Source organism: Abramis brama (assembly GCF_963993115.1).
Source record: "Abramis brama genome assembly, chromosome: 11".
In the NCBI taxonomy this organism is placed as follows: Eukaryota; Metazoa; Chordata; class Actinopteri; order Cypriniformes; family Leuciscidae; genus Abramis; species Abramis brama.
Window position 1 is genome coordinate 35,131,309 of NC_139973.1, and position 13,389 is coordinate 35,144,697.

The 13,389-nt window shown below is 37.1% G+C and overlaps 1 protein-coding gene across 1 annotated transcript in view; it reads left to right on the top strand.

Moving 5' to 3' along the window:
- Positions 1-2,200: 2,200 nt before the first annotated feature.
- plppr2b (phospholipid phosphatase related 2b) overlaps positions 2,201-13,389 on the top strand; it is a 50,933-nt gene continuing 39,744 nt past the window's right edge. Inside the window, 2 exon segments of the mRNA XM_084128780.1 lie at positions 2,201-2,328; positions 10,041-10,146. Of these exon segments, the coding sequence (XP_083984906.1) occupies positions 10,072-10,146 (75 nt within the window). The 5' untranslated portion in view covers positions 2,201-2,328; positions 10,041-10,071.

A 13,389-nucleotide genomic window follows, 5' to 3' on the forward strand; every position in this document is an offset into this window, starting at 1 on the left:
GGCTGATTTGATACGCTCTAGGCAGCAGCTCAGCACAGCACACAAATAGTGTCCTACACAGGGGCTCAATTCACATTCAGTTCGAAATTGCATACTATGGTACTTATTTTGAATAAGTAATTACTTCATTCTGCAGGAGAGAGAAAGTTATGCATGTTTGGAACAACATGAATGGTAAAGAAATGGTGAAAGATTTTTTAAATTTTGGGTTAGGAAGCAGCTCACTGTTTTACACCCAGCATATAATAAAGTACACACTTTTTATCTAAAGTAATGTACAACACACTATTTGCGGTTAAGTTCCTTGCTCAATCTTGTCAGTGATGATAAGATTCTTAATTTAAACCTGAAGTTCACAGCTCATGTTTGTCTGTGGTTGTGTTCTGACCAGGCCAAAGCTTACCTCTGACCTATTATCAGCAGATTCAGCACACAGCATGACATGTATGCTACCAAAACAAAAGCAATCAGAGAAATCATGTGAAGTAGTTCGGGTTAAATGGGAAAATGTGACTTTTTAACTCACAATTGTGAGTTTACTGTATATCTCACAAGTCATAATTGCGTGAAATATTTATATCCTACATTTTTTCAGAATTGTGAGATAGTCGCAATTATCTTTTTTTATTCCATGGCGGAAATAAGCTTCCATTTAGACCTTATGCACAGAGAAACAAACGCGCAGGCATCTTTAGAATTATGTGTTTGAACTTCCGTTCTATGGCATCACTGTCGAAGAGTAATGGTGAAGGTGCTTTACTTATTGTAGAGTTAGCGAAAGTTAACATGAGCATTGTAATGTTTGAAGTGGATGTCACAACAAATGTCAGTAGACCAGGATTTTTTTTAAACGATATACAGTTCATTCATAAATCCGTAAGATCTTACAAACCAGAAGACAGAACACAACAAGCACAGCGCTGAAAAGGGGTAGGGCTACGTAAAGTCTGTAATATAGCAGCATTGGTTCAATCAAATTTGTGTTTGGGGCGGGACTATAAGTTGGCAGATGGGGGGAGTGTTTAGGAAACATGTTTGAAAACAGTGATTTCTAATTCCCCTCAGTGCCAAAAGTGGCACAGAAATTACACACTTCAGTCAGTGCATGTAATGTGACTGATCAAATGTTTCGGTAAGTCAGTGGGCAATTTTGTTATTTAGTTTTGGAAAAGAATTTGCTTAACGCATTCTGTTCATGCATAGTTAAAGTGTTGCTCTGCTTTGTTTAGCTTGGCTGCTGCTGACTCAAAACATTGCAAATTTCTCATAGATTGTCGTCCAAGGGATCCATCGATGTTAAAGTGTGTAAGGGAACGTCTCTCTCGTCAGGCATGGTGCCTGAGTTTCCATGGGAACTGCAAATCTACCTCCCGCCCTACATGTAGACCTTGTGATATTTTTTAACAATGTCATGCAGCAGTACTAGCTCACTAAAAGCAGTGGGTTAATCATAGTCCCCTCCCTCTCTCTGTCTTTTCTTATTCAAATAGATTTATTCACAGCTTTTCAGTTTCATCTATTTTGTTTTATCCAGCTGGGCTACTTAATACTCCCACAGCATATGCAAAACACACTGAATTTCACAAACAATGTGTATTTATGTCAAAGATCCTATATAGGTTCTTTCGAGAGAAAGGCTCTATTAACTGATGCTTTATAAGTCACAAACCTTTGATTGATTAAAATGTTAATGTTATTTTTTAATTCCATAGTGACTAGCAACGCTGAAATACTGTACCTTAATGAGTTATTTTTCACTTGATTGAACCAGTTAATTTAGAGCACATTAAGCACATTTTTTCCTTTAGGTTACATGACATTTTTCTACCATTACACCAAAAGCAATTGCAAATGATTATTTATTTTTTTCATTTGAAAATTACAAGCACAAAAATGTTTCCTCTTCTCTCCCAGCATCCTTTGTTTGCTTTTTCCTCCTGTTTTTCGCTCCCATTTCATCTATAATTCTCTCTCAGACCCTCATTCAATGATAGACTATTAATGAATTAGCTTGATCTTTGCTCTTGAATGCTGGGACATCAGTCCAGTTCATTCACATTACATCTCTTAATGTGAAGAGGGGTGGCGCTGATGCCACTGGCAATGTGTGAGTGTCGAGAGAGAGAAACAGTGAGAGGAGGAGAGAAAAGAGAGAGAGAAGTGTGGCAGAATGCCTCTGATGAAGAGACAGCCGTTTACACGCAGAGAGCCGAGTTAAGCAGGTGCTGCTGTTTCATTCACACACTTCTAAAACCACTTGTGTTCACGTCCAGCCGGAATGGCTGTAATATAGCACCTTTACTTCCATCACTGCTTTTGCCATTAGAGGTAAGCTATCTCTCTCTCTCTCTCTCTCTCTGTTTCTCACTCTCGCTGATGTGTTTATAATGGTGAATGTGGGCAGGCATTTGGGTTGCTCAATAAGCCGGCTGTAATGGATGCAATGCTTTTGAATGCAAAAGCAACAGAGGTGGTACTAGATCAAGGCTGTTGCAGGGAGAAACTGTTCGGGCTCTGACCCACATCGGGGAGTCGTAGCGCAGTGGCACTGTGTCGCACAGAGAGACTTTGTCTTTTGCTCTGAACAAAAGTGACAGTGATGGAAATCTAAAGTTTTGCACACAAACTGACTGCATGTTAGAATGCATGTGCTTTTGTTTGTGGGTTTTAGTAGTGTGTGTGCCTACAGGATAAAGTACACAGGTAAATGTTTGTTTACAGCTACATTTGTGTTTTAAGGCTGTTATTACTTTGCAGATTGTATACTTGCACTCTTTTGTCAGGACCTGCAGTATGCAGTGGTGAATACTGCTTATTAGTGCTGCATCGTGTGTGTGTGTGTGTGTGTGTGTGTGTGTGTGTGTGTGTGTGTGTGTGTGTGTGTGTGTGTGTGTGTAAACCCCGAAGCCCTAAAGTAATCAGTATGTAATCAAAATGCTTCATCCCCCAAATTCGAGTGTCAGCCTCAGACGTCATGCCCACGACCCGCCCACAGTCTGTTCACTGACCGTCTGATCCAAATTGCACTCAAAACTGACAAGCACTATCCAAAAACCAGTTTACTTCAATGTAGCTAATTCTACTTTACTTAAAAACTATTATTAAATTGTTAGCATGCATTTGTACGCCATCAGTGTGCCATAGCTGGGTCAGAGGTAGAAGTAGGACTTTTTACATATGGCCCTGGTTCAATTGCTATACTGAAATAAGTGTATTATCCTTTTTAAATACATCAAGTTAAATTGCAACTCTGTGCCAATATGTATAACAGGAGCAGGGTCTAATTTGGTCTCAATAAAATTCATAATTTCACTGACTTTATTATTAGCTTGACCTCAAAGCTGTGATGAACTGCTGGCAGTTCGACCCTATCTTGCTCTATTAGAGATGGGGTTTTACCTAAAAACCTGCCAAAGAGATGAGTGTTGTAATTTGTATTCTATGAATGAACAGTCAGTTTAGGGCTGGTAAGATTTTTTGTAATGTTTATGAAAGAAGTCTCTTATGCTCAAGGCTGCATTTATTTGATAAAAAAAAAAAAAGTAAAAAAAGTGATATTTTGAAATATTATTACAATTAATGTAATTTATTTCTGTGATGGCCAAGCTAAATTTTCAGCATCATTACTTAAGTCTTCAGTATCATATGATCCTTTAGAAATCATTCTAATATGCTGATTTGCTAAACATTTTACAAAACTGTGTGGCACACTTTGAACTGATTCTAAAATCATGTTATTTCAGGGCAATAAGTCCAGTTTATTTTTTAAAGGCACACCATGCAAGATTTGTACCTTAATATAACAGCTTCGAAATCATTTCGATGGTAAACAAACTTGTAGTAGGGCGAATCATCCCGATAGCAAAGCAGGGGGGGGGGACTGCGCTGGCAAAACCAGCAATGCAGGTTTGAGAGGTGGCGCTCCTACAAATCTTGCGAGAATCACGACTTGCTTTACGGCACGACCTCACATACATAAACAACATATGAAGCAGCCTTTATGGAAGACGCTAGCACACATTTCAGACGTGAATCATGACGAAGAAAGCGCGGTCGGAAGAGTGCAGAGACTGCTCTGCGTGAGTGGTATTTACGACAGTAACGTTAAATACAAGTACTCCACAGCAACTCTAGGGGTCGCTGTTTGAGAAAAACGGAAACTGCATAGTGTGCCTTTAAGTCAGTGAAACTGATAGGACCCACCCACCAAAGTTTTTTTTCTTCTTTTTTTCAATGAGCCCTTTTGAGAAGGAATACATCTCTAGATTTGTCAAAGTTTGCCAGGTTAGTGACATCATTAGTGCCTATTTTTTTTTTTTTTTTTTACTCATAATGAAGTAAAATATCCAATAGTAGAATTGTGTGTTACGCTAGTTACATGAGTTTGACTGTGAAATTTGTAATCTGTATTTAAAGGGTTACTTCATCCAAAAATGAAAATTCTGTCATTAATTACTCGCCTTCATGTCGTTCCAAACCCGTAAGACTTTCTTTCACCTCCGGAACACAAATGAATATATTTTTAATGAAATCTGAGAGCTTTCTGTCTCTATATTGAGTGTAGAGGATAAAGCAGCCTGTTAGCAGCTGGTACTGAAGACTTCTGCACTGTAATTGACACAGAGACCCACATGCCCCCTTTTTTGTGTGCACACAGAGAGCATGAAACATCTGAGCACTGTCATAACATTCATTCTGTAACTTCAGATCATACTGGATGAACAAGGGGCATTTCTGTCTTTGAGTCCTTTGCTGATGTTTGAAATGCAACAGTGCAAAAAGATAGCAGCAAATCACTTGTCATGGATCTGATAAGCATTCAGATCCATTGTAGACATTCACAGTTACTGCATTTGGTCAACAAATAGTGTACTGTACTGATCACACAGTAGGAGGAACAATATTAGGCCTTTTTACACATGAAATTCTTCACTTAGGGTTCACACTTTTTTTTAAATCGCGGTGTTAAAATAATTTTGTTATTTTGTTCCATGATTCACACTGTTCACACAGTCATTTATCCTGGGAAGTCAGATTTTAAAATTTCACAGTGTCTGTGATGAAGCTGGTTGTCAAAAAAAGTCTTAGAAGGAAAACAGGAACTTATTTTGCCACTTTTTCATATTTTTATCTGCTTTCCTCAGTTGTAAACATCTAAATAGTGTGTGAAAGTTGTTGTTGCTGTACCCAGTGCATGAATATTTAAAGATGTAAGCACTGAGGCAATTTTGTATAGTGTAGCAAAACTCTTTTTAGTAACCGAATGTTTCCTAAATATTTTAAATGGTTTCAATCATTTTGCTAACTTCCAATGCATGTTCTCTAACCAATCCACTATCCTCCAAAGACATGCAAGCCAACCTGATGTCAGAATAGCCTAGGTTTTTGCGGCTTAGCATTGTCCAGTTAGCTCCTGCTGATAGATCGCATAACTACACCATTATGGGAGCAAATACAGTAGGGCTTTTCTTCGTTGGCAACCATGTACTGTATTCTGACAAATAGATCACTCCATATTTCATTATATTATTGTAGAGGTTTTATCAGTGCTCTATTTTTGGAATGCTCCTAAAAGCGTGAAATGGGCTTATATTTATCTGCTGCCTTTCACATCACAGCTCAGGACTGTCACTAGTGAAGGGTTTGGGATCTTGTGGTTCCATCAACCAATCAGTGTTCTCAGCGAATTCGATTTTCTTTTAGTAGTAGCCTATGTGGTCTCCTGCTAAATGACATTCATAGGCTAATAAATGATTGTTCAAAGTCAAGTTTTAAGCCCAATTAGTGCTACAGAAGACTCTTGCCTTGATGTCCTGTCCTGTCTTGTTCCTCTTTGTGGTTCTTCCTTCCTGTCCCTTGTGCTCTACTTGTTTGTAAAGTACTCCTTTGCGGTGACCTGAATTTGTCTTTTCCTCTCTCTGTTGCTGAGAGTGAATGTTTTAAAGAGCTCAGAAGATAGATGTATCATAAGGTGTGCAGTAGACTTCCCTTTGAAGATAGATTTCTTAAGAACGTATACACCTATGCTCATTTTTCCTGTGCTGTGTGTTTGCTTTAAATGTAGCGGCCCACTTTTCTGTGTGGTGTTTTATGATTTTATGATGCATGTCAGTGGTCTGTCAGTTAATTGTTAATTGCAGGAGCAGTGTACACTAACACTCATATAAGAACTGAGGTTTTGACGGTTCACTTTCAAGAGTTTCAACAGTATAAAGTCATTACACCTACTCAACAAAATCAAGCTTTTAGGCATAAAGGATTATACAGATGCAGCTGGTCCTCAGGACAAAATCTATAATGCGTTAGTGCCGCTGTCACTTCAGCAGCAAGTCAGCACAAGGCTTCAAACAGAATTTTAGACATGAGAACATGGCAGGAGGGTTTGAAATTGATGTTTAGCCCAGTTACGATTAGCCCAGCAAACACAGATTGTTCCCCTATTATTACATTGTTAATTATCATAATTTTTACTGTAAAAGATTGTATGCTAAGGTAAAAACTTGTTAATTGGTTCCCTTGCTCTATTGTGAAAAACTGTCATAGATTTAATGAGACATTTTTCTTTTTGAAGAAGAACGTGAAGTGAAGTCATCTTATAATTTATGGTGAAAAAATGTAAATTGAAATTCACAGAATTCTCTGTGTCAATTTAATTTAAATAACTGCTTCTTCTTAGTTTTTTCTTATCAGTTATGTACATTAGGATTTTGTTACATCTTATGTTGTTAAATGAATGTTTATTGCATAATTTTAGTGTCGTGCGTTACCATGATGGTGTTTTTAATTTGTGTGTATATGACATACAGTACATGCATCCACACACTTGTTTGGATTATTATGCATACACTTGTTTTGAACATTATGTGTTCTGTTGGGTAATGTTAATTCATAACATTCTAGAGATTTTCTGAGTGTCTTTGAAACCTTGATTTCTGAGTGTCCTTAAAGTGCCCCTATATGCTTTTTCAGATACCTTGCATGTAATATATCTGTTTGTGAATGCAAAAGCTCTGCAAAGTTTCAAAGATCAAAGTGCACAATAAATGAGGTTATTGTGTTATTTATTCTGAACTGAAACGAGTCGTCAGTAATCCCAGCCTTACTTCCTGCACAAACCTACGCAGGTTTATGACAAATTTGCATAATCCCAGCATATGGTATTTAATGATAACACCGTCTACTTTGACCTGCCCTTAAACACTAATTGTACTGTAGCTGAGGTCTGGAAGTGTTTGGTTCGTGTTGTCGACATGTTGTTTTCTGCGCTGCGAGAGCAAATCCACTTCCAAAGGATGAGGACTTTGGCTTGAATTGATACGGTAAAACCGACACCATCGTTACTGTTCGTATCAAGTGCTGAGGAAGCTGTAAGCAGTAGACCAATCACAACAGACTGGGCCATCTAACCAATCAGAGCAGAATCTTTATCGAACTGTTTCAGACACTGAGAAAAGAGGTGATGCTGAAATATTAAGTGTAAATTAAAATCTTCTTTGACCATGGATGCATGTAAATCTAGGAGACCTCCAAAACTAAATTATGAACCTTTAAAATAGCACAATAGGGCTGCCATAGTGCCATTAGTCTGTGATCATTTTGTGTGAGGTACAGGACAAAATTTGCCATGCCTCAGTTGGGTTGTACTAAACTTGACAACACTGATGTCAAGACATACACTTTTATATTTATTTAGCAGACTCTTATCTAAAGTGACTTAAACATTATAAGTACTGCAATACAAAGTTCTAAGATTGTTCAGAGAAGTGCTTACTATAACAGAGATGCGAGAAGGGAGAAATAGAATAATAGAAGAATAGTGAAATAATTATTTAAGAGAACATAATTGTTAGATGTTTTAGCTACCAGCACCAAACCAACATACTGTAAACCAGCCTGGTCCAGTATGGACATTTGAAAATCAGTTGGCAAAAAAAATAAAATAAAAAATATGAAAAGGTCTGTTAGGACAACAGATCCCTGCAGTATAAATGGTTAGCTAGAATTTTTCTTTTTTTCTTTTCTTTTTGTGGTAAGTGTAGACTGTCTTTTTAAATTGTTAAAAACTTTACTGCACCAATAAGAAGCACAAATATGTTGTTTCTTTTTTTAACATTTGGAAGAGTTTCAGACCCAGATCTTAATTGCCGCATAAAATCACTTTTGTTCTTTTTCAACTTCAGCCTCAGCATTTTTAGACGATGAATTTTAATGGCTGTGTGTAGATGGTGACGGCTACAAGATGTTTGTGGTGTTGTGTTTGCTGCTAGGCCTGAGGAACACAACGCTAAAGACAAAAGCTAAACCGCATGATTTATTCATCTCTCTCCCCCTCATTATGTAACAATAGTGGAGAAAACATAAAAGTGCTCTTGATCATTACAGAGTCTCAGAAGAGAGCTTATATAGCCTACATATTGTTGGTCTCTTTAATACTAATGCATTCTTTGCTTGGGGCAACATGTAAGTGAGTGTGTGTTTGTGTGACCTATACAACAAACGAGAGATTTCTTTGCTCTCTCAAGTGGTGGACTAACATTATAATCTCAAATTCAGATCCACGTCCTATAGCTCATCTTCTGTTCAGTACAGTGGGAATTCAGTTCTCATTCGAGTCCCTGCTCCAAATGAAAGGAGCATTTGCTGTGCTGATAATGTTCTTGATGCTGCACTGCTAGACAGGATTTCAATTTGAAGATACAGAGTTGGTGATGGAAAAATTGTCTATGCATAATAGTTTTATGGATAAGCACATGCCATGGTGCCATTGCTCATGGAATATCTGCAATAATATGTCGTACTACAAAAACATGCATCTGGGCGCCCAGTAATCTTCAGTATTTATGTCATGCATTATCACACATACAATAATCTGATTACTCTTTCCCTCAGAAAAAAAAAGTCTTATCTTTAATTATTTAATGCCCCAATTTCACATATTTCTAAGAGGATAATATTTTCATGTGTGAAGTGTGAACCATTTAAAATATGTTTGCAATCAGCATCAGCTGACAGCGCGCTTTGTTATAAATTTTACCCCAGTTTTGCAAACTTTTTTTTTATTTTTTGCATTTTTTCTCTTTAAGTAAATTTGTTTTCCTTGCCATATTATTACATTGGGTTACACTGGATCATGATCATTGCATTGTTATTATAAATGTCAGGATAATGAATAAAGAAGTGACAGGTAAACAATTGAGGTGTTAGAGATAAAGAGAGAATGTAAGTAAGCAAGTAAGAGCGGCCCAATGTCTATATTGAAAGAATGATGCATTGACATGGAGCTTGATATGTTTATTCAATAGAACCGGTTCATATTTGTTCTTGAATTTGACTACACAGGTTATGCTGTACTGTATGTCTATTTCCTGAAATGTCAGAAATGTTTAAATACAAGTTATGCCCACTAATGAATGTGTTAATTCTCATCGATTCCGGGCTCTTGCAAACTATTGAGGAAAAAAAGAAGATATTTTGAAGAATATGGGTAATTAAACAGTTGATGGGCCCCATTTACTTCCATAGTATGGGGGAAAATACTATGAAAGTCTACTGTTTGCTTACCCACATTTTTTTTAAATATCTTCAAAAGAAAAGAAAGAAATTCATACAGGTTTGGAACAACTTGAGGGTGAGTAAATGATTTGGGTGAACTATCCCTTTAAATGAAGACTGAAAAAGTGTTCAGAAGCTTAATGGTGGTGGCACTGAGGTTATGCGACTGTAGCGTAGTACGTTTAGCTCTTTACTTCTGCTGATTGTATTTATGAACTCATAAAAGTTGTGTTAATTTGTGAAAATTATCATGATGAACAAAACATCTAAGAATCATAAACTTTTGTTGGTCACAGAGCTTATTTTCTGCTATGATTCAAAAGCCAGAAAAAAATCCTATTGGGCATTTTTCGAGGTGACGCTAACTTCCGGGTTGGCCTGCAAAAATATGTCATCACTGCAGCGCACTATAGAGATGATAATATACATGAATTGTCTGCATGCACAATCCAAGTAAATGAGATCTTTTTTGCCTGTGTATGTTCCAGGTGTCTGACTGACATACTGAAGACAGGAGAGATGGACAGAAGGATTGTGGGGAGAGGAGGAGTTAAGAGGAGCAAATATATAGTGCCGTGCTTCTTGTTAGTAGAGGTGAGTTGTAGACTGGATTAGAGGTTGTTCACTTCTCAGTTCATCCTTCCATATGCTTCCATATTCACCATGTGATTGTCATGAATGTTGTGCTCTGCCCTCTAGTGGAACTAAAAGGAATCTAAGATTTTAAAGTCTTCAAAGGGCGAGTACACCCCCTTGGGTAAACTTGTTCAGCATCTCATTTGAGATTTTATCTGGTCTTTGTAGCTTATGAAATACCATAGAAACTCTCCAAGTTCACCATGGGAAAAGTCATGCCTGAGATTATTTAAGGAATAGGCCTTCACCCAAAAATTTAAATTCTGTTATTATTATATTTTAAGACCTTTGTCAGAGTTTTGTATTCCATGGAAACAGAATACAGATTTGGAATGACATCTGGACATGCAAGTGAGTAAATATTGGCGGAGTTGTAACATTTGGGAGAACTGTTTATTTTGTTTGTGTTGCAGAGGGTGGCAACATCTTTAAGTGATAATAGAGAATTCAGGAAAAAAATGTGAAAAATGTTTGACATTCCTCTGTAAGAAAGAGAAGCGTTTTTTGTTTTTTCGAACACTCCACCTGAGACGTGCACTGCTATTTTCAATAATCTTTCGAGTGTGAATACATTAAACTGTACCTGAAACTCCGCTCCCCTGACTGGCACCTCTAATAAATACTTCCAGAAGCAAACACAAAACAGCCTCACTGTATACCTGACTGCGACGCATGAGTCACTTAACATTAGCATAAACAGTACAGTCATCATTTGAACACAGTCACAGTATACTGTCAATCTGCCAAAACTTCATGACCCTCTTTACTCATCTGTGATGTTCTCTTCCCACATCCCTTTATTCCAGAGTCCTCGCTGGCTCCTACTGTAGGTCTCAGAGGCATATACCCTCAAAAGTGCTCTTAATTAATCCTGCTAATGAGCAGTGTTAGCGTACACAGCGTCTGATTGCTTCAATCGCTTTAGGCCCAGTGCGGAGGCAAAGTCTGCATGCCAAAAACATTTGCATCAGCCTTACATAGAAATTTGATGGGACTAAGTTTTCACTGGCTTTCCAAAGTAAGTTAAAACCTGCCAGCTAAATGTATACTGTAAATTAATGTATCCAAAATACACATTTGTGGGGAAAAAAAAGATATGTTGAGAACCACTGAACATAATATATATATATATAGCCTACATCAGGGATAGGCAACTCCGGTCCTGGAGGGCCACTGTCCTGCAGAGTTTAGCTTCAGCCCTGATAAAAACTCACCTGCCTGTATCTATCTAGTAATCCTGAAAACACTGATTGCCTTGTTCAGGTGTGTTTAATTGGGGTTGGAGCTAAACTCTGCAGGACAGTGGCCCTCCAGGACCGGAGTTGCCTATCCCTGGCCTACATAATATATATATATTCAGTGGTTCTCAACACAAAATTGTTTTATTTTCTTTCTTTAGAGAGAACAAAAAAAGGATTTTCATAAGTTTTTGTAGAACAAAAAAAAAGACATTTTAGAAAAAATAAATCTTTTTTTTTCTTTTCTTTTTTCGTCAATGCAATAAAAGTGAGTGGCATCCACTGTTGTTTTGGACATTCTTCAAAATATCTCACAGAAGACTTTGGAACATCATAACTGTTTTCAGAATTACAAAATTAAATTTTTTGGGTGAACTTTCCCTTTAATATTAGCATGAATGACATCATGAACTGCATATGCCCAACAATATTCAAAATTATGAACATGACTTAGACTGCATAAATTGACATTTCAGTGCACTGTAAAAAAAATTCTAACCTCCCCAACTCAAAATTGACTGGTCACAACTACATTTTTCAATTGGCCCAAGTGAAATTCTGTAAAATTAATTTAATCAATTGTTGCAGTAGTCTGTTAACATTGGCTCAATGAGAAATAATACGTTGAACCAATTGAAAAATGTTGATGTGACCAGTCACTAGAAAATTTTGAGTTGGGTAGGTTAGAAGTTTTTTACAGTGTGATTTCAGGCTTTCAGCACAAATGTTTATCCCTGCCTCAAGTGAACCTGAAATTAGTTTTGTTTTTTAAATCTTACTTACTTTGTTCATGGTTTTCAGGACACACCTGTGATCCATTTTTTGGTCATAATCCACCATTTGAGAGCCACTGCCCTGAAGACAGATCTGTGCTTTAAAGAACATCCGAAAGATAGTAAATTAGCATAAACTCAACACCTGCTATTTCGCAGATGCTGTTCATCCAACTTTTTAACTTAGTACACTTACTGCATAGATTGAATAACTCAGAGATAGAGTCTGAGGTTAAAGCTCTTGTAGTCCTCCGACCACCCACAGCCTGTGCAGAGACCATCTGGAAACATTGCACACTAAATTAAATTTGAAAAGTTCTAATCTGATTGGCTGGCTGCTCTACAGTTTCCACTGAGAAACCAGATTTTGTGTACAGGTGACCAGACTTCTGCAATTAGTATATTCCTCCCAAATGGTTGTTGAATATTTCAAAGTGTTTCTAATCTTTTTAATGTTTTAATTGAGCTAGTTTGTTATAGGTATTTTGTTTTTTTTATTCAATCATTTTAAGATTTAGCTAACTTAAAAGAGAATTAATAGCATACTAACTTTCTGCTCTAAGTAGCAGTATGTAGTGTGCATACTGGGCACAGTTTATTTATTTTAATAAATTCTAAACAGTAACTTATTTAATTCCTTCTACAATCTATATTTTAACTCATTATTTGATCAGAAGTTAAGACAAAAGTTAAAACGTTACAGAACTTTTTTTAATTTTTTTATGCATTTAAAGTCCACGTGAACCGGAAGTTGCAAACGACTTTTCTCCAGTGTTGTGACGTATTTCCCAGTGAAAAGGAATATTGAACAGAGGGCAGGGTTTTACTCTAGCGCTCCTCCTCTCCATCTCTGCTCATAACAGACTAACGGTTTGAAGGGAGTGGTTAGGCGTTTCCCAACCCAAGCCGTCAAACCTACGTCATCAGAAAAGGAACGCCATTCCAGACCGGAAGTAACTTTTCAGACTTTGATTAAAGATTACGACGGCAAACAATTTTTTTCTGTGTATTAACTTGCACAGATTAATTTTTCACCACAAGACTAGTAATATGCGCTAACAAAGTAAATGGGGTCAATTTTGATTTCAGTTGGACTTTAAGTCGATAACTAGACCACTCATTTAAAATGTAATGAGGTAATTTGACAACAGTGTAGCATACTACTGTTAATAAACAGTGGGGATATACAG